The 19,833-nt window shown below is 48.2% G+C and overlaps 2 protein-coding genes across 6 annotated transcripts in view; one reads left to right on the top strand and one right to left on the bottom strand.

Annotated features, from left to right (window-relative positions):
* The window catches only part of NR1H3 (nuclear receptor subfamily 1 group H member 3), a 30,116-nt gene extending 20,037 nt beyond the window's left edge, over window positions 1-10,079 (bottom strand). The window contains exon 1 of one of the 4 annotated variants that reach the window (XM_065065976.1): window positions 9,864-10,079. The gene's annotated coding sequence lies outside the window, so the exon portion shown is untranslated. Of the gene's footprint in view, window positions 1-7; window positions 28-7,680; window positions 7,702-8,495; window positions 8,651-9,863 lie in introns of those variants that run through there. The other 3 variants (XM_065065977.1, XM_065065978.1, XM_065065979.1) reach the window with 3 other exon arrangements.
* Window positions 10,080-10,273: 194 nt separating this feature from the next.
* ACP2 (acid phosphatase 2, lysosomal) lies at window positions 10,274-19,564 on the top strand. 2 transcript variants are annotated; one of them, XM_065065974.1, is made up of 11 exons: window positions 10,314-10,520; window positions 10,597-10,692; window positions 10,769-10,855; window positions 13,012-13,164; window positions 13,507-13,605; window positions 13,768-13,857; window positions 16,129-16,261; window positions 16,337-16,425; window positions 17,047-17,153; window positions 17,393-17,568; window positions 17,652-19,564. In XM_065065974.1, the coding sequence occupies exons 1-11, from the start codon at window positions 10,410-10,412 to the stop codon at window positions 17,786-17,788; spliced, it is 1,278 nt and encodes a 425-aa protein (XP_064922046.1). In that variant the 5' UTR covers window positions 10,314-10,409; the 3' UTR covers window positions 17,789-19,564. The 2 variants fall into 2 exon arrangements, with proteins under 2 accessions (XP_064922047.1, XP_064922046.1); XM_065065975.1 differs by lacking the exon at window positions 10,769-10,855 and having other exon boundaries at window positions 10,274-10,520.
* Window positions 19,565-19,833: the final 269 nt, after the last annotated feature.

Genomic DNA, 19,833 nt, shown 5'->3' with positions numbered 1-19,833 from the left:
ACTCTACCTTGGATTCCTGCTTTATGACCCTCAGTCCCACAGATGCTACAGCTCTGCTTCCGGGAACACAAGTCTGACGCATGACGGATTTGAGATGTCATCCTAATGCCATCTCCAAACTGAAGAGATCAGAACATTTAAAAACAAACAAACAAACAAACAAAAAAACAACAAAAAAAAAACCACCACATGAATGAATACCCAAAATAACATCTTGATAGTGGAGGTGCCAGGGAAAAGGGTTAAACTTGGTCTGTAAGCAATAAGAGAACCAACTAGATTATGCCTAGAAAAGAGCACTGCAGGCCTTCTTTCTGTATGTAGAAAATTATAATATTTTTTAAAAAACCCACCAAACAAAAAAACCCCACAAGAACACACGACATACTGTAACATACTGTTTACCTGACCGTTTCTTTACAAATAATTTCATATCCACTGAATTATGCAGTCAGGGAGTAACATTTCATGACCTATGCCTATTCTGGCCAAGTGCCTTTAGTCAGCTGGCATCACAAAAGGGAAACCTGCTCAGCTGGCCAGGTTGTCTAACCCCATCTCTTCAACATCAGTATACCAAACTGCTGTTGTTCCCTCTGAGCAGAACACGGCCCAATCCACTGTCAGCACTGAACCACTACTAATACAGGTAACAGCAGCAAGAAGGAGCTGCAGTATTTTACCAAGAAGACAAGACGACCAAGGTCAAGTAAAGCTGTAGGATGTATGCTAGCAAAGCCAGGAAGAGAACTTAAAAGCCCTCAACTCCTAGACCCTTGTCCAGACCACCTTCTCTTTCAAACTGGGCTTCTGCATCCTCTAGCAGCTACGAAATAAAAGAACATGATGACTACAAATCAAAAGAGGAAATAAAAGAACAGGGGGGTTGTTTATGGTGCAATTGTTTGTTCATTTTTCTGATTTCTTCCTTTCCTCCCACGCCAAGAGTACCTTCAGCAACATGCTGCGATCACCATAACTGAAACAGGATTGTGTCTGAGAAGCAGCCTTTTTATAATGTATCTATGGAGCACTTAGTATGCAAGCACCATCCCACTGAAAAGCATCAATCAAAACAAATACTACCGCTCACAAGCAAAACAGAAATACAGTACTGGATTGCAAAACAGGCAGGAAGCTCATTAAGATTCCCTCAAGGGCAGTAAGGGAAAAGTACCAATTCCCATTCACAGAAATATCATCCCTAGATGTAGCACAGAGGTCAGGAAGAAATAACAGTACTACAGGAATACCCGTATAAAGAACACATTGGAAGGATACTGGAATGGAGTTTTAAATTGCTTCAAAGTAAGTTTGACTGTTAGTCTATTCCCCACCCATCCATTACCAGGGATTTATTTTGGGCAGGTTTTGCTAAGACCGCTCTTATAAGAATGAGAGAAGAGAGGCAGGGTTTACCACCCTGCAGCAGATGCACCTAGGCAAACCTAGATCAGCCAGCAGACTGTAGCAGAGCAGAGCAAGAAGAGAGATCACAAGAGTTGCCAAGAAACACAGTGAAGGCCAGCACAGGGGAGCAGGTCAGAATAAGGGACTATTAAGAGCTCTGCTGCAAAGTAAATTTGCCCTGCTTTTGACATTAATATTCTGGATCCTGGCCTGTGTGGTCTATTTCTGCTTTGGGGATCATTGCAACTAAACACAAGGTACAGTAACAGCAAAATAAGGAGGAGGGTTTTGTTTGGTGTTTTGTTTTGTTTGTTTGTTTTTTAATAAAGGCACAGGATGGAAGCTCAGAAGGAAGTGTTAAAGGTCTGAAAATGAGAGAAAGAGGATCTGTGTGACAGGAAGGGAGCATGTGAGAGGGCGTGTGACAGGCTGTGTAGCAGAATGTGTGTGCAGATCTCATTCCCTCCAAGGCTCTTGGCCAAACGTGGAGCTGAACTTTCTGCAGACTTTGTCCTGCCAAGATATGTTCCCTTCTCACACTGCTTGACATCACCACAAATACTCAGCTGGAAAACAGTCCAGAGCCGGACAGAGTCCACCGCTCAAACACCGGCCAGTGAAATGGCTGCGCTCACAGCACACCCACCACATGGGAAACCAGAGCCACTGCCTCTCCTTGAGGGTTATCTCCAATCGCCCAGGAGGCCTCACCCTCATCCATCCCAAAGGAGCCCTAATAAGGCACAAAGAGATGGGAGGTGCTAACAGACAAATGCTTTTCTTTTGCCCAAATAATGAAGCCCAGAACAGGCTGAAAATCTGCACAAAGGCTCTAATAGAAATGGCAAAAGAACGTAACCACCAAACTGTCAGAGTTTGTCACAAGCCACATGCTGCAAGGAGCCCACTCCATTCCCAACTCCAGCACCACCTTCCACAAGGAGAAGGAAGCTACCACACAACCCACGGACAAACAAAGAGCCAGCAGCTCTGCAAAGACTGCCGCTGCGGCAGGGTCTGCGTGAAGCAAGCAAACAAACATTAGACTGACAGCTCACATCACCTGACTTCTCAGAAATAATTGCAAACCCAAGATGAGTGCTGGAAAACGCAAGCATGTGTACAAGTGTGTGGGAGCGGACAATGGGGCTAAGCCAACAGGTGGCTGGATGTCTTATTTTGATCCTTGTATCAAGGGAGAAGGGTGGGGATGGCCACAGATTCTAGGACACTGCTAAAGGCACCACCCTGAGCAAGTATCAGGGAGTAGCAGTTGGAGATGATGCTGAAATGAGGGAGGACAAAGTCTGCAGTCTCTTATTGTTTTTTCCTCAGCCTTCACCCCAGGCTGCTGCTTAGAAGCAGCATGATAGAAAATGTCCTCAAAGTACAGGTGACAGGGAGAAAATTCATGCTTTCTTCAGGCAAAGGTTTCTGCTTTCTCCACTCCAGTTCTATTTCTAGGAAAACAACAGCAACTTGGGAGCTTTCTGGAGACCAAAGGAAAATCTTTCTTCAGTCCCATATAGCCCAGAAAGTTAAGTCCCCTCTTCTCAAACACACCTAGATAACAGATGCTACAATCTATGTTTATCAGTGCTTTACATTTTAGAACACTCCTCACAACAGAAGTGCCTCCTTCTTTTGCTAAGGAAGGGAGTCTGACACCTTCCTTAAAGGTCTAGCAGTGCAACTTTGCCTGTCTGCACGCCGTATGGACCTTAAATCAAATCCCCAAGGCTTCCTGCCCAGACCTGCAGATGCCTGAGGATCGGTCCCCCTCACCAGTTGTAAACACAGAAGCCATCCTTCAAACTTCTTCCTGGCCCTTTCAGAAAAAACAAAAGATTATTCCTCTGCACAGGCAACAGCGGAGGGTGGGAAGCAGTCACTCAGAAGACCAGGATCACAAAGGCAGCATCTGAAGGCAAGGTGACAGCTTCTCCTTCTACTCTGCCAGCCAGAGGGTGCTGGGGAAAAGGGCTGGCCCCAGGACTCCGTGTACACATGTGCATAGATTGAAAGGCAAGAGCCGTCACAGCGAGTGTCCAGGGCTGTTCCCATGCAACTTCACGTGCCCACAAACATTTGCACATGCGTTCCTGCTGGTAGCCATGCAAGAAGCCACTACACGTGCATACCTGGCAGCCTGACGTGTAAAATCCTCCAGGAAAATTCACTGGCACGGCATGTGGAATCCTGCGGGGGCTGGCACATTTCTGCATTTATGACCCTGGCAGCCAAGATACACTGCAGAGCTGTTGCATGAGCCTACCTCTTTGCCCTCATTTTATAAGGGCCCTAGATAAGACTATTTAAATTCCAAACATTTTCCTCTAGATGGATTTTATACACATTTTTCAGGATTATACTAATTAAATTTATTTCCTAAATTAATGACAATTTATGATAAAGCCTAAGAGAGTCATTTAGACAAACAAATGCACAATCTATCCAAGTAGGACACGGTTCCTAGAGAATGTTAAAAGAGTATAATTCCTAAACTTGAGAAAGTCACTGAGTCCACAGAACCAGAATCCACTGAAGTACCAAACTAATCCTTCTGCCCTTTTAAAGAAAGATTTGTTTCTTCAATTTACTTATGAAATTAGTTCAGTTCACTCAAAGTTGGGGGAGGCAGCATAAACTGAGGGAGAGCTGTTTCTCTTTTCCAGTTTCTCAATAAAAACAAGACAAGGGAGGATGACTTATGCTCATTCTAAGATCTGGAAGGACATGATGACCAAAAACAACCAGTTCATTTTGCAAAGTACAGATAACACTATCCTGTTACAATAAGTCCATTTTAATAGCACACACTCCAGTATATCCAGTGCACGATTATAGTCTAATTAGAAAAAGAAATGCATATTTAATTTGACTTTATTATTCAAAAGAAATTTTAAACAGGTCATGAGGAAAGAAACTATTCACCTAGTCAACACAAATGACTGTTTTCTAACGTAAACATTTACTGTCTTATAACAATATAAATGGGTGTATTAAGAAACACTGTATCGTCCTGTTTAGCAGAAAGTAGTAACAGATCAGCCTGAACAGTTAGAATAAGCCTTCCTTTAAAGAAAGTACCAAATGCAAAATAAAGCTTGAATTAACTACATTTAAATTATCAATTTTAATCATTATTTAAATCAGCAAGTGGGAAGCCTCGATTTAAACCCATTAACCTTGTTTGTTCCAGAGTTGCGCTAGGACCAGCAGGCCAAGACCGCCCCTCTCCCTGGGGGGAGAGAGGATATAACGTCTATTTCAGGACATGTCACAACTATATTTGCCAATATTTTTTTAAAAGATTTAAACAAACCAGAGAGCCTTACGTGCCAGGAGACTCCTACTCTCTTGTCAGTCATCTGCTTTAGCAACCAGTCTGATACCTAACACCTTCTATTTACATTTTGGTGAGGTTTCTGTACAGAAACAATACAACCTGACTCTGCAGCATGGCCTTTAAATTGCTTCAATCCTCACATCCCACGAGCCAGTTCTCCTACTTAATCCCACAGACACTAGTCTTGGTCTGTTCAAAACAAGAATTAGATTTCTTATTCTCTAACACTGTTCTATTTCTTCATCGACTTCCCACTAAATAAACATTTATCTTTTCCCCTCCCTTAAACATACTGGAAGGTCTGTAGTGCTCTGCTCACCTTTGTGCACTACCCTAAATAGCCTTTGCATTCCCCAGGTAAGATATTTAAAAGCTTGACAGTGTATACTTCAAAGCAATTTATTAAATTATACCCGAAAATTAGTATATCACCTTAACGTTTTGTTCTTGATACTCAAAGTAATTTCGCTTTACAGGAAATCTGGTTTTGAGATTTCCAGATATAAAAGTGCAAGCTATGCTGGCTCCAGGGGTGCCTCCTTCTCAGTGAGGACACAAGAAAGGAATTTGTCTATGCTCCAAAAATGGAAAAAAGGTACTTTGTCCTGAGCAGGAAGTCACAGAACAAAAACCGCACAGAAGTGCTGAAATAACCCATCATACCACTTCTAATAGAGAAATTTTTAGTATCTGTGAAAACATAGACAGCCTCATCTAATTTAACAATATTATGCACATCTCTCAAATCCAAACTGACTACAATACAGCTTCTAACTACAGTAACCACAACAAAAATGCTAAGTCAAACCTTGTACTTGTATATTAGCAGAAGTATGATCTAATGACCAGGTCCAACCTGTTTGCAGTCTAAATCCACGCCTGTACCTGTCAGCAGGAAGCATTTCCCTGAATTCCCTCCTAAGATGAAGTGTCTTCCCACTGAGACAGTTTCCACAGCCGAGAGAAGGGGATTCTGCCTTCCTAAGTTATTAAGATGTGAGGAAAACAAGGTAACATATCCTACTGCAGACCAGCAGAACTATTTTCCCTAAGGAAACAAAAAAACATCTTTGTATGACAGGTTTGACCTCAGAAACATTTTTCTCCAAGACTGCCAGGTCGGTAAATCTTATGCTTTGGAGGGGTGGAAGGAAGGGAAGGGAGAGTGACAATTTGGTAAGCTTTCCTATCTCACCATGCCAAAGACCCACACATTTGTGACAATGAGACTTTCTGTTGTGCTGCTTCCACAGCAGAAAGCAGGATCCTCCTTCAACACATTCAAGACAAAGCACATTATATTCTTTCCTGGGTAGATGTGAACACGACTTCTGAAAAACAGCAACGATGTAAGATCTTGAATTCAAAACTTAAAATCCTGAAAACTGTCAATCAACCATATCAGATCAGATCCAGTTAAATGAGACATGACTTTTGAGATCCTAGACCATCACCACTGGATCAAATGCTGAATAGCAGCAAAAAACTTGTCCTGCTTACCACAAAACAAGTGCTCTTGGAAAGCATCTTTCTTGGAAAAAAAAGTCACAGCAATCAAATGCACTTTAACACATTGGGAACATGACTCTTCCTGCAGGTGTGAGATCAGGACAAGGCAGCAAACTCCCGCTCTGTACTGGCGTGGCTGCATGCCTGTTCTGCACAGCCTCTGCTGGCCTCCTCGCTGCACAGCAGCTGGTACAAGAAACATGCTGACAAGGCACAGAGACCTGCAACTAGAAACAACCGACGATGGTAACCCAAAGCACACAGCCAGGACACTAGTTCTGCGATAAAAGTTTCCTGTTTCTTATTTTTTTTAGATTAGGCAATTCATACATATATAGGCCTTTCTACAGTCCTTGGCCTTGTGTATCTTCACAATACAAGTAGCTGCAGGTTTCCTCTGGCAGCTACAGAACTCCTGAGCAGCTCCACAACGAGCCATGTTCCGTGCTACCTGAGGCTGGCTTGGGTTCATTCCCCCCGCTTTTGTTTGGGGGTGAGGGGGAGGAGGTTGTTATTTATTTTCACTCCTGCTTTTCTCCTGCAAAAGCTGGCCTTGCCATATGAAGAAGGATGCACGAGCATATGCAGGTATGAAGAAGAACTGTCACTTACTGAACTCTGTGCTGGATTTCAAAAAAGGGGTTACACCAGGAAGCCACACAGTCAGTCTGCCCTCACCAGTCTTGCAGCAGCAGCAGCAGCAATCTCCTGGCAAATGTGCCACAGGTATGATAGCAGATAAGCAGAGCAAGGCCAAACTCCATCTAGTCCTGGCACGATGTGTTCCACGTCCAATGTCCTCTTTCCACAGCCCAAAGGAAAGAAGAGCTGAGCTCTACAACAGCTGGCTGAAATTTTCAAACCACATTTGTTTCCCTAACTGGAAGACATCTTTTTCTGTTTCTAACTCAGCAGGGTACTTATGTCTTGATTAAGACTCACTCCACAAACTGAGCCCACCAGTTGCTAAAAGAAGTAAAAACCAGTTTTTTCTTTTTCTTCTGTCTGTCCTCACGTATAGCCTTCTCCCTGACACCTGGGAAACAGTAGATACTCCATGTACCTCGGAACAAGCAGCAGAGCTGAGGACTCTTCCCTACAAACATAACCTGCAGTCATAGCCAGAAACTGGCTAACAGGCAGTGATCCAAACAATTAGTCAGAAATGTGACTCAGTGATGGAGACTCCCTCATAAAAGCTTTGCAGTGAAGGGCCCAGCTGTGCCTTTAGGAAAAAGAAAAAGGGGGGGGAGGAAATTTCAGGACATATAAAATTTCTCATTCACTGGTGATCCAAGGTTTGCTTCTGTCTCATAATGAAATATCCGTTGTGACAGATTGGTGGACCTTAGCATAATGAGTGGCAGTGAAATGGCACAATGAAGAGTGATCGGCAAGGCAAGCAAAGTTACCTTTTAACAGCACCACGCACACTGGCAGTTGTGCAGATAAGTTTGTGTCCCAGAAAGCTCATGACCTGGGTTGACAGGATGCAAAAGATGAGAGAGAAATGCAGAGCTGACTTTCCCCGGGAGGAAACAAGGGAAGATGAATACTAACAGTTCACCACAAAGCAAGTAAACATCTCCATGCTGCACCTCACAGAATCTTCGGAGACAGCAGAGATCCAGAATCTCTAGATGCACGGTAACAGCCACGAGCAACGCTATCCCCACCCAAACGCCTGCTTGAATGTGCCAGGTCTATCCACCTGCTGCTGCTGCCCATTCTCCGTCCGCTGTAGCAGCGGGACCCCCTCCAACGCCGCAACTGCGCAGCCACTGCCGGCCCGAGAGGCCAGGCCCCACCGCCGGCAGCACGAACCAGACACGGCCCCCCGTCACGCCAAGGACGCTGCCCCCTCCCGCCCCCGGCGCAGCGGAGCCCACCCGGCGGGACTCGCGGGGCCGTCACGAGTAATGCGCCGCCCGGTCCGCACCCCCACGAGGCCCCGGGCGGCTCGGTAGGACGGGTCGCCGCCGCCCGCCTTCCTTCCAGCGCCGCCCGACCCGGCCCAACCGGCAGCATCACGGGGGCCAGCGGCGCTGGGCCGCCGGCACCGGATCCCCGGGAGCGCTGCCGCGGCTCAGGCCGGCGCAAGCCGCGGGGCGGGAGGGCACATCCCCGTCCCCCGCCGTGAATCACGGACACGCGGAACGGCCCTGTCGGCCCCGCAGGCGGCACCCATCCAGCCGCCCTCGCAGGCAAAGCCGAGGAGAAAAGTTACCGGCGCGGCCCGCGGCTCCTCAGCGATGTGCGGCCGCCACCGTCCCCCCCCCCGTGGCGCAGGTGTCCGACCGGCCGGCGGGAGGGGCGGCCCGGCCCGGCGCTGCTCCCGGCGCCGCGGCGGAGCTGCGGTGATGTCACGCGCGGCGCGGCCCCGAGTCACGTGCTTACGCCGCCGGCCCCGCCCCCGTGAGGGGGTCAGAGGCAGCACCGGGCAGCGCCGCTCCGCTCAGCGCGACGTCCAGCAAAACCTGCCCGGCAATCGCAGACCGCTAGAACCGCGGCCCCGGCCCGGACCCAGCCCCCTGTCACACGCTCCTCCGCGCCCGCCGGTGCGCAAAGCTTTGCCCCACGGCCCAGCCGCTGCCGGCGCCGAGCCTCGTCCTGACCGGGACGAGAGCGGCAACGCCGGTGGAACAATAAAAAGCAGGTGCCCACAGGAGCAGCCTCTCCCTGCAAATCGCTTTTTTTCCCCCTACTCCAAAGAACCCCAGTGATACGGTCTCAGCAAAAAATACCACAAGTTCGTGCTTTCCTAGAGATAGGAAACTGCAGTACTGGTAATTCATTAAGCGTTCAAGCATCAGCAAATTAAACACATTATTCTGTCCATCTGAACTTTAAATGCTATACTAAGCCTGTGCTGACATAACCGTTCTATTTCATAAATAATTGAGCACTCTCAGACGTTACACATGTAACTTCCTAATGCTGTAAAACACACAAAGCTTTAACCAAATGAACACATACAAACAAGCTGAGTTTTGAGCCACCGGGCTTCATGCCTCCAGGACTCCTCTGCTAACACGAGAGCCACGTTTCCCTCTTTCCTTTAAAAAGCAAAGCTGAGAACCCCGTGTAAGCCCCTGCCTCCGCGCACTGGGAGGTGGAGACGAGCACTAAATATCATAACATCTGTTCCACCCCCTATATGATTCTTCCCTCATTTGAAGGGCACACCTGGCAGCAGGAGCTGCATTGCCTCACACACGCACGTAATTCCACCGAGGTTCGCGAGGAACGAGCGGATCCGGGTGAAGCCTGCCGGGGCCGGGCTCTGTGCCACAGCCCCAGGTTTCTGCTCTGACGCCGGCACCCTTGGGCGGACTCACGGGCGAGGCGATCTCCGACCCACGAAGCCAGGGCAGCCGCACCGCGGCCAGCACGCTTTCGCTGTCTGTCCATCAAGACTTTACCTCAGAGATCACTCATGACGCCTGAACACCGGGAAGCTTCTCCTGTTGTAAGAAGCCGCCGGGTGTGAGACAGAGATCTCAAGTACCGCTTTACTTGCGAGGAGCCGCAACAACGCGCCGCACGCCGAAACGCGGCTAAGCCCTCCCGGCCCCTCCCGCCGCCGAACACCCACCTGGCCGCAGCCCACGGGGTCGCCTCGCAGGGCTGCCGGGGCACGGCTGCCGGGGGCAGGCCAGCGGAGGACGCCGCCGCCACCCCGGCGGGCCGACCTGGCCGGAACGCGGCTCCTCGACGGGCCCAGGCCGGCGGGCTGAGCGGCCGCCCCGCCGCCAGGCTCCGCCTCCGCCCCTCAGGAGGCGGGAGCAGCCGCAGCGGCCCGCCTGAGGCCCGGCCCCGTCCGCACGCCGGCTCAGCCTCGCCCAGTGCCACAGAGCGCAGCGAGGCCGCCCCCGCCGCCCGGCGCTCCCGTCCCCGCGGGGGGGCGCATCCCGTGAAGGCCCCGGGGCCGCCCCGCCCCTTCCCCGTCAGGCCGCGCACGCGCGCATGGCGGCGAGCACGTGGGCCCCGGGAGGGCGGGGCCTCCGCGAACTCCGGCCAGCAGTGGCGGCCGCCAGGGCCCCGGCCGCGGCGCTTCCGGTGCGCGCAGGAGAACGGTGTCCGTGCGGGCCCGCGGGCGGCAGCGGTTGGGTTCCGCGCGGCGGCGGTGTGGGGAAGCGCCATGGCGGCCGGTCCATCGGGGCGCGCCTGGGGAGGTGCCGTCCTGCTCCTCCTGGCGCTGTGCCTGCAGCCGCCGCCCGCCCGCCCCCGCAGCCTCCGCTTCGTAACGCTGGTGAGGGGGGAGGGGGGCGGCGGCGGGCGGGGGCTGGGCAGCGGCACCGCCCGGGGTGACGCGATGCCGCCCGCAGGTGTACCGGCACGGAGACCGCTCGCCCATCAAGGCCTACCCGCGGGATCCCTTCCAGGAGGCCGCCTGGCCCCAGGGCTTCGGGCAGCTCACGCAGGTGAGTGCGGGGCGGGCGGCGGCCGGGGACCGGCCCGAGGGCCGGGGCTGTCGGTGACCAGGCGGTGCCGTTGCAGGTGGGGATGCGGCAGCAGTGGGAGCTGGGCCAGGCCCTGCGACGGCGCTACCGGGGCTTCCTCAGCGACACGTACCGGCGGCGGGAGGTCAGTGGCGGGGGCCGGGGCGGGCCGTGGGCCGGGCGGGCGGTGCCGAGGTTATCCAGCCCGGGTCGGCTGCGGCTGCACCGCTCGGAACTCGGGCAACAGACCGGAACACGGAGATGGAGCTGGGACTCGTTCCCCACTCGAGACTGGGGAGTTATGCAGCTCCCGTGTGCCCTCTGTCCTCCCCAGTGTGCCGCAGGGGTGGTTGCGGAGGAGTCTGTACGCCCAAGCAGCAGTTACCAACCGGAAGGATCCTCTCATTTGTTTCCACCTGTAAAGGATCCGTGTTTTCAGTTCCCCGAAGCTATTAATTTTTCTCTCTCCAGGACGTTGCCACACTTTATAATAGCTCTTGAGAAACTGGTAGGGCTTTTATTTTATTAAAAGCTTAAAAGCTATGGAGCCATTTGTGGAACCACGTGCTGAGCACAGGGGAAAATTTGAAAGATCAAAAAAAAGCAAGGAAATAGAAAATCCCCCCCCCCCCAATATCCCATTACATTTGATCAAAGTGGTGCGAGTCAACAGGAACACGAGGAAGCGTCATGAGGAGAGACATGCTGTCACATGGTTTGGATGGACAGTGGGCAGTCAAGACCCCTTTGTCCTACTGCTGGCTTTGTATCCATTCAGTCATTTCACCTGAGCTCACTTTTGGCGATTGACCAGATGGGGCAAACTGAGAATCCCTGTGTTCTTTGTTTCCCCCCTTTTTGGGCTCCCCAGTAAATACCCAGCTTGCCATAGTCCAGATTGCATCCCTTCTTTGACATTTGCTTCACCAACAAAACTTCCAGCATCAGTTCAAACACAGATCCTTTAACCTTTCTCAGTAGTTCCTTTCCAAACATACTTTACTCTTACAAAGCCTTCGCCAGCTGAAACTGTTTTCCTTCTCTTGCTTGAGAAGGAAAAACAAACTAAGGCATATGCAAACAAAAGCTGTTCTGCTAACCAAGCCCGCACCCCTGCTCGGGTTGAGCAACCTCCCTTATAAGAAGTGTTGCCTCTGGGTGACACCATATGACCATCTGTCATCTGACTCAGCGACAAGCTGGAGCCCTGGCAAAAGGTGCTGTAGAAACCATGTACACTCAAGGTGTAATTGGTTTTTATGACACGTCTAGAATTAGATCCTTGTCTTTTAAAATATTTCTATTTCTTCAAAGCCTACAGAGGATAAAAGCAATCGTGTCCAATGAGTACAGGGTCGGTTGTTTTCAAATCACAGTTAAGAAGTAAAAGTGGGTAGAAATTGTCAGAGAAAAAAACATTTTTTTCCTCGTGACTGTTAATTTTTGAGATAGACTTAATGCAGGAGATGCTATACAGAGTGAGCATATGTAATTTTTTCTTATGTTTCTTCTTATTTAATATATTTTTAAAAATCCCAGTCTTGGCATTGTATTTCATTCTTTTGGCTTTTTATTCTTGTTGTTTCAGATTCAGTATGCTGTTTTCTAGTACATTCTTTCATGATTTCCTGTGTGTTCCTCTTGTTTTATCGCTGGTTTCTCTTCAGTCTCCCCCTAAGTGTTTTCAGTACACAGATACCAGAATACCAAAGTTTGGCCATTTTGACCTGCTTAACTTTTCTGTACTTTTCTCATTCTCTTTTTTTCTGGCTCATCTCTCTCTCTGAGCTATGGAAGGATAACTCTTGGCCATTAATCCCAAGAGCCCACAATGATTAAATAAAATCCTCGCTCCCTCTTTTCTTCCTCTCCTGTAAGTCAGATCACTCTTGTCTTTGTTTCTCAGATGGAAAAACTGAGGCTTGAAGACAGCAGGTTTTTTTCATGAGCACAGCAGGTCATTCCTAGAACTGAGAACTGAAGGCGCCAGTCTTGCTCTGTAAATATAGTGCATTTCCTTCTGTATCTCTGTCTTCCTCATATTGAGGCTCCTTTCTGTCTTTCATCTCCGCACTGTCGCACTGATCCAGAACAGACCACAGCAAATTACCCTCATATCCATTCACACAGTTTTGTCCAGGTTGACATCAGCAGGCTCGGTCACTTCAGCTCCTGTGACCCTGTTGCCTATGGGCAGCTGCAGGGCACTTGGCAATGCTCCTCAGCAAGTGCATCGTCCCACGTCCGAGCACCATCGCCTGGTCTAACATTACTAACGGTGCCCTGTCCCTGTCCTGGCAGATCTTCATCCGCAGCACAGACTGTGACCGGACGCTGATGAGCGCGGAGGCCAATCTGGCAGGTCTGTATCCCCCGGAGGGACACCAGATGTTCAACCCCAACATCTCCTGGCAGCCTATCCCTGTGCACACGGTGCCAGAATCCGAGGAAAGGGTAAGTTAGTCTCAAGGATGTGTACTGACTGCTCAAGTAGTGTGTTATGCTGACTTCTCCAAAAGTCTTTGCTTCAGTCTCAATTCAGGTTGTTTTGAACTTCTCCCGGGACCTGTTTAGCAAAGGTTCTTCCATTCTCAGAACAAGATGAGAATTCAGGGGCTGTGTTCGCTGCAAGACCGCAGCAGACCACACACGACCCAGACTCTGTTAGAGAGCAGCACTTGAAGCTCTTGATAGATTCATCCCACATCAGGGTTTTGTTACAGTTGCACGTATTGAGGGCAGATTCAGTACTGAAGTGTTCTTGGTGACCTGGCTGCTCTTCTTGTCTCTGCCCAGCTACTGAAGTTTCCTTTGACCCCCTGTCCACGGTATGAACAGCTACAGAATGAAACTCGGCACTCAGCAGAGTACATAAATAAGACCAAAGAGAATTGGGTAAGTGATTGTTTGCATGAGATAAGGTGGTCTTAGGCTTGTAGTTAAAGTATTATCACCTCTACATATTCAGAGCTCTGAGAAGATGGTAGGAATACCTGTGCATGTAATACAGTATGAGATTAGAAAATTGAAGGCCTTTCTCTCTTCTCATACCTACAGCAATTCCTGCAGATGGTAGCAAATGAGACTGGGATCCGGGATGTCTCTCTCGAGGGTATTTGGAGCGTGTATGACACACTGTTCTGTGAAGTAAGTTTGGCCGTCATCTTACAGTCACAGGAATTCAGTCTTTATGGTCCACTGAATTTGGTAGAAAATAATTTTGCAAAATCCCACAAAACAACTTCTCACCATTCCCACCCTACAGTAAGTAGTAATGTTCTAATTTCAGAATAATAACAGTTCCTACTCACCAGCAGCCTGTGCCAAGAATTACCTGCTTTTTTACCTTATGACCTCCCACTTTGTAGCCTAGATTGTGCTAGAGCCAGAAAAAGTCCCACCTGCATAATAAATATCTTTTGAAAGTCACTAGAAAATGACTGCCATCTGAAGTCTTTAGATCTCTGTGAACAAGTCTGAGTTAACTAAGGTAGAAGTGAGATCTGTGGAAACTGAAGGAGTGCTAACTTTATGATTTAAACTGGGAGCTTAAATTAGGACTATTCCTGGTTCTACCTATACCTCCCTGTTACTTTAGATCAATCATTTTTCTTTCCGTGCTTCTGTTAATGCCATCTCTAAAAGAAAATAATGCTCTTCTAGGTTAAGTGGGGTTTACCCACATCTGTTTTTTTTACCTGTTATAAGGTCCTTTGCCATGCTAGAGACAGATGTCACCTTTTTACTGTCTGGGGTGGGGCACCAAACTCTGTATTCATTTGGAGTTTTGTTGGGAGCATATCTCAAGAAGGCCTAAACAAAATGAAAAATCAGGTTAGCTATGCTGCAGTAATGCTGAAGTAAAGGTCACGTATCCAGGAGACTTAGAGTTGTTGCATGCAAGTTTATTTGTGTGTAACTGTACAGCATGATGAAGTAAGTTACAGAGATCTTTCATGTCAAACTCTTAATAGCTAATTGTGGGAGAAACAGTAAACCCAAACATTTTGACACTGTCATGTTAACTCTCTGGAGGTGCAAGGCTGCTTAGCTTGCTGGCAGTGCTATGCTGTGGTATGTAGTATTTTGGGGATGTAAAAGATAAATCTGCATGGAATTGCACTTTGCTATCTAAAGCAGCAGCTTGAGTTCCTGCAAGCTGAGAATATTCCAGTCCAGAGCTGCACTGCACTATGTAAATTTGCCCTTTGTATCACAAAACCGATCTCCTGTCTTGTAACAATCACAGTGAAGCAACTCTGTTGGTAACAAAAAAAATCCCTTGGTTAGAGAGGTCAAGAATTTCAAATCTTCATTTTCAATACTCACTTAATGAGCTTGCAAATTGGGCCTGGAAAGCCAGCTCATAACCACTATGATCCCCAAGAACTTGCAGAATAGCTCACTGTCCCAAAATGAAACCAGAACATTTTGAGGAAGGGGAGTTTTACTCTCAAAACCATACCCTCAGGCTGGTCAGTCTCTTTAGCTGCTTTGGGTTTCCTCCTTTTTTTCTAAATCATACAAACCAGTGCCTCAAAGAGAAGGATCTTTTTTCTCACCTGATCCAATAGATTCATTCTACCATCTGGATGGAGAAAATAAAAAAGTCCAAGAAATAGCTGAACTTATCAGCTATTTTCTTTGTAAATTAATGAAAAACTAACTAAATGTCCAAGTTGCTGATGTGAATTCCTCCAAACCACTCTGACAGAGTGGGCCCTTAAGAATATTCAGCCTCATCTTCTGGCAGTTTAATGGGATGTGGCGTAGAAAATTGCTCCACGTAACGCCAGGGAACCACAACCGCTGTTTGGCTGCCAGTATAAATAAACCTTTCTTGTAATGGGTTGGCTGCAAAGCAAATTCTTCTCTTGGTTCCCAGTTCTTTGTATTCTAGGTTTGAGTACTGGCCTTTGTCAGTGGTGCATCCCGCTATTACGTCTGCAGAGCACTTGCTAACTTTCTCAAATATCCTTCGGTGGCCCTCAGAGCCTCCGGTGAAATTGTGCTGCAGCTGCATCAGAAACCTGGAGTTTGTGCTCTCTCACTTATCTGTCTTATATTTTTTTTTTTCTGACTGCATGTTATTTGCAGGGCAGAATCAACTACCCTTGAAGTTAATGCCCTAAGATCATTGTATCGGTGTTACAACATAACCCTGCACTCCAGTTGCCCTTTCACAGAAACGAAGCCTCTAGATTTTAATCTTTATGCTTCTTATTACAACATTAAAACCCATGTATGTTCTTTGTATGCAGCACAGTGGTGAGGACAGAAGCATAAACAGAAAAGGGCTGTATTTAAAACACGAAATCAGTAGCAGTATGGGCAGGACTCCAGACACCCTGACTCCCATTCTCAGATGAATCTGTGAACCGTGCTACCTGCAGCCAAGTATTCTGTTTCTCTTCCTAGCGAGCACACAAGATGGATTTGCCTGTATGGGTGACACAAGATGTCATGACTCGGTTGAAGCAACTAAAAGACTTTGGGTTTGAATTTCTGTTTGGGATCCGCAGTCGGGTAGAGAAAGCTCGTCTGCAAGGCGGTGAGTGCACTGGGGAGGAAGCTTCATGCTGTTCCGTCTAATTTTTGCCTCTTACCAGCTCTTTCCTTTCCTCAGGGGTCCTGCTGGATCACATAAGGAAAAACCTAACCAAAGCAGCAAATGTTTCTGCCCACCAGAACCTGAAACTACTTGCCTATTCAGCAGTAAGTGAGAACTTGGGGGCTAGCTTTTATCGATCTCCTCCTCCTCACAGGAGACTGGGACTTGGTGATAGTTTTAACCCCTTCTGTCTTCTCTATGGCCCATGCAGTGATCAGGGCACGCATCTTTGCCTCTGGCTGGGTGCGATGTGCTCGATCTGGCATCACTCCTTTGGGGCCCCTGAGGAAAATTCCCAACCTGCACTTTGTTTCTGTTAGCTCAGGCTTGTGGATTAGACTGGCAAACTTTGGGGGGCCACTGCTGTATTTATTTGGTAGATGTATTGATACTAGCCAGGTGTGATGTTTCAGCAGTGTAGATACAGTCACCCCCCCGCTTTGCAGCAGCCTCCTGACTGGAGCGTCAAGCATCCCTCCCAGATTGCTCCCTAAGAATTAATTCTTAAAGAACAATGCAGGAGATAGGCGGCTGTGTTTCACTTCCTCCCCTTCTCTAGCACCATCACAGATCACCATTCTAGCAGTACAGTTCCCCTCCCTTCTTCCAGATGGAAGTTAAAGGTGACATCCCCTCAGCACTGCCCTGTCTGTTACTGCTACGGTCTGAGCTGCCCTGCCACATCCATAAGGGTGACTGATTTGGTTTTTTTCCCTCTTTCTCAGCATGACACCACACTTGTGGCACTGCAGATGGCTCTAGATGTCTACAACAAGATTCAACCACCATACGCCTCATGTCATTTATTTGAGCTGTACCAAGAGGATGATGGGTGAGGGCTGCAGTAAAGATGTCGGGCTCTGATTTCACCTCAAGGGTTAGATGCCTAGGCGAGGCTCCACCCCAGGGGGATGCAATCTTGCTCCTAGTGGCAGATTCTTAGGAAAACCACCACCAGAATAAAGGAGAGGGTGTGCACATTGAGTTTTTGGGAAGGGATGACTTCAGCTGGAGAGAAAAAAACAAAACAAAACAAACCACAAACAACATCTAGCTGTGTTTTGTTTTCAGTAACTTCTCTGTGGAGATGTTCTTCCGGAATGAGAGCGGGAAGGAACCTTTCCCACTGACAATCCCTGGCTGTCAGCATAAATGCCCATTGCAAAGATTCTTGGAACTCACAGATGCCGTTGTTCCCCAGGACTGGAAACAAGAATGCGAGGTACCAAGCACCATGCGTGACACAGGTGAGTCCAGGCTGGACCAGAGCATCGAGGAAGGGGAAAGCTTGGATGATAATCATGTTGACCACTTGTTTCCTCCTTTGCAGAACTGTTTGTAGGTCTGGCTGTGTGTGGATCTATTCTCCTTCTCCTTATAATCCTCCTCTTGACTGTACTCTTTCGCATACAGTCTCAGCCCCCCGGCTACCGGCACGTTTCCAATGACGGAGAAGAGCAGGCTTGACAGCTGCTTGAACTCCTTCCCAGGGAGTAGGAGGGAGAAGTGTTGCCCCTAAGGATGATTGGGCACCATCAGTTACTGAGCATTCTTCTGCTTTGGCTGTTGCTTCCCAGAGTGAAGCTGGATTTGATTTTTGGCTGCTTTCTAAAAGTGACGTCTCAGAGAGAGAGGACTGAGCTACTCTAATGGAAATGACACCTTAATTCTGAAGCCAGTATACTGTGTGGTGCCCGCAATTCTCATACACCTTCCGTAGTCATATTCCCAACATGGCCAGTTGGAGCTGGTCAAGTTTTCCTCCTTTCAGTGATTGTAAATGTTAACACTCACCATGACTGTGGCAGAGGTCCTTGGGCCTCCAGCAGCTGCCACATCCAGTGCAGTCAGGAGTCGCTTCTCTCTTCAAGGTCAACCTGCTTTGAGTGATTTTTCTCTCAAGCCGTTGGGCTGATGATGGTTGGAAGGCTGGGCTTGGAGCAGAGGGCACAGGTCACCAACAATGCACCAAGACTCATCTGCTGTCCATGCAGAGGGAACTGCTGCAGAGGATGGCACAGTGAAAAGTGTTTCTTGAGGCTGCTAAGTACCTGCTGCTGGCAACTATCTTTTTTTCCCTCCTCACACTGTGGTTCAAGAGAGAACTGGCCTGAAATCAGGACAAGATCAAAAAACTGGCAGTAGTTTTTAGGATTCAGCTCAGAGTGTATGATATGATCCAAAAAACCTCTAAGAGCATCATCAGAGAGATGAATTCCTGTAACCACAGCAAACCCGTACCCAATTTCTAGTGCAACGTTGGCTCTAGAAAAGAGAGTCCCTGTAGATAAGAAACCTGGGCCTGTCTCAAGATTCAGCCTTTGAATTCAACTTCCCCACCTCTGAACTTCAAGTACCTATTACAGGGAGTATCCTGCACTGCAGGCAATCCAGATTTCAGCTACAAGCGCCTTCTCCTGGGTTTATGCTGTAATTAAAGAGATGTAGCAAAGCTGTTAACCTAAGACTAGATTAAATGGCAAGTTGTGTAGTTTTTCTTCCTATCTTCCCTACTGGATGGACAACAAACAAACAACACCCCCTCCCACCATTAAGGATTGGGATTTGCAGGTGACTCTGGATCTCTTTATTTGCCGTGCTTTGGCATTTTGTCCAAAGTGTGACTCTTCCTCCAGGCTGGCCTCTCTGCGCACTGCAGCTGCTGCAGGGAGTTTCATGCCAAGTTCTCACCACTTGCCTTGCAGCCTTTGGCAGAAAGTGAGAGACTGCAGCAAGCACAAGCAGCACAGACTCTTCACGTGGTGATGCTGCACATTCACTTCCCACTTTTACTTCCCTTTCTGGTGCAGTTCCCATCCCCTCTTGGCGGCAGAAGCCAGTTCTTAGGGTACAGACATTTCCTTTTCTTCCCCTATGGAGTACTGTGGGGACTTTTCCCTACTCATAATTGGCATCTGCCAGCATGGGAACTGTACATCAGCAGAAGCAGCTTGCTGTTCTCAGCATCTTCCTCACCTTTTTTGTCGTCTGAAGATATCATCTAGGTCTCCTGCACAGCCAGACAGTCATAAAGAAAAAGCTGCTGCCTGTGAGAACAGGCACAAGAAGGAGGTAATCGAAAGTGCATTTCAGAGGACCAGATCTGTTATTTTTAAAGGCAACAAATTTTGCACACACAGAGGAAAGGTTTCTATGATGATTTAGACATTTTGACTGTGAATGACTTTCTGTAATTGTTCCAATAAATTTCCTTTTCATTATTAAAATCAAATTCACACTGAACTCTACTCCTCTTCTTCTTGAGTTCACAGGGCTAGCACCAGTGTGCTCAGTGTTGGAAAGCAGGCAGAACTTACTGCCATATAGCCCCTCCCAAAGTAAATCCCTGATCTACGGTCCCACTTACAACAGAGTGAGAATTGAGATAAACTATTTTTGCCTGCAGCAGCCATGCACAGATACAGCTCGTAATGCAACCTGCCCAACTTGGAAGGGTCCACTGTAGACACAGTACTGCGACTGGTGTTTGCACCGCTGTTCTAGATCTCTTA

The sequence above is a fragment of the Columba livia genome, chromosome 5, assembly GCF_036013475.1.
Source record: "Columba livia isolate bColLiv1 breed racing homer chromosome 5, bColLiv1.pat.W.v2, whole genome shotgun sequence".
Lineage (NCBI taxonomy): Eukaryota > Metazoa > Chordata > Aves > Columbiformes > Columbidae > Columba > Columba livia.
This window is presented reverse-complemented; position numbering and strand designations above follow the sequence as displayed.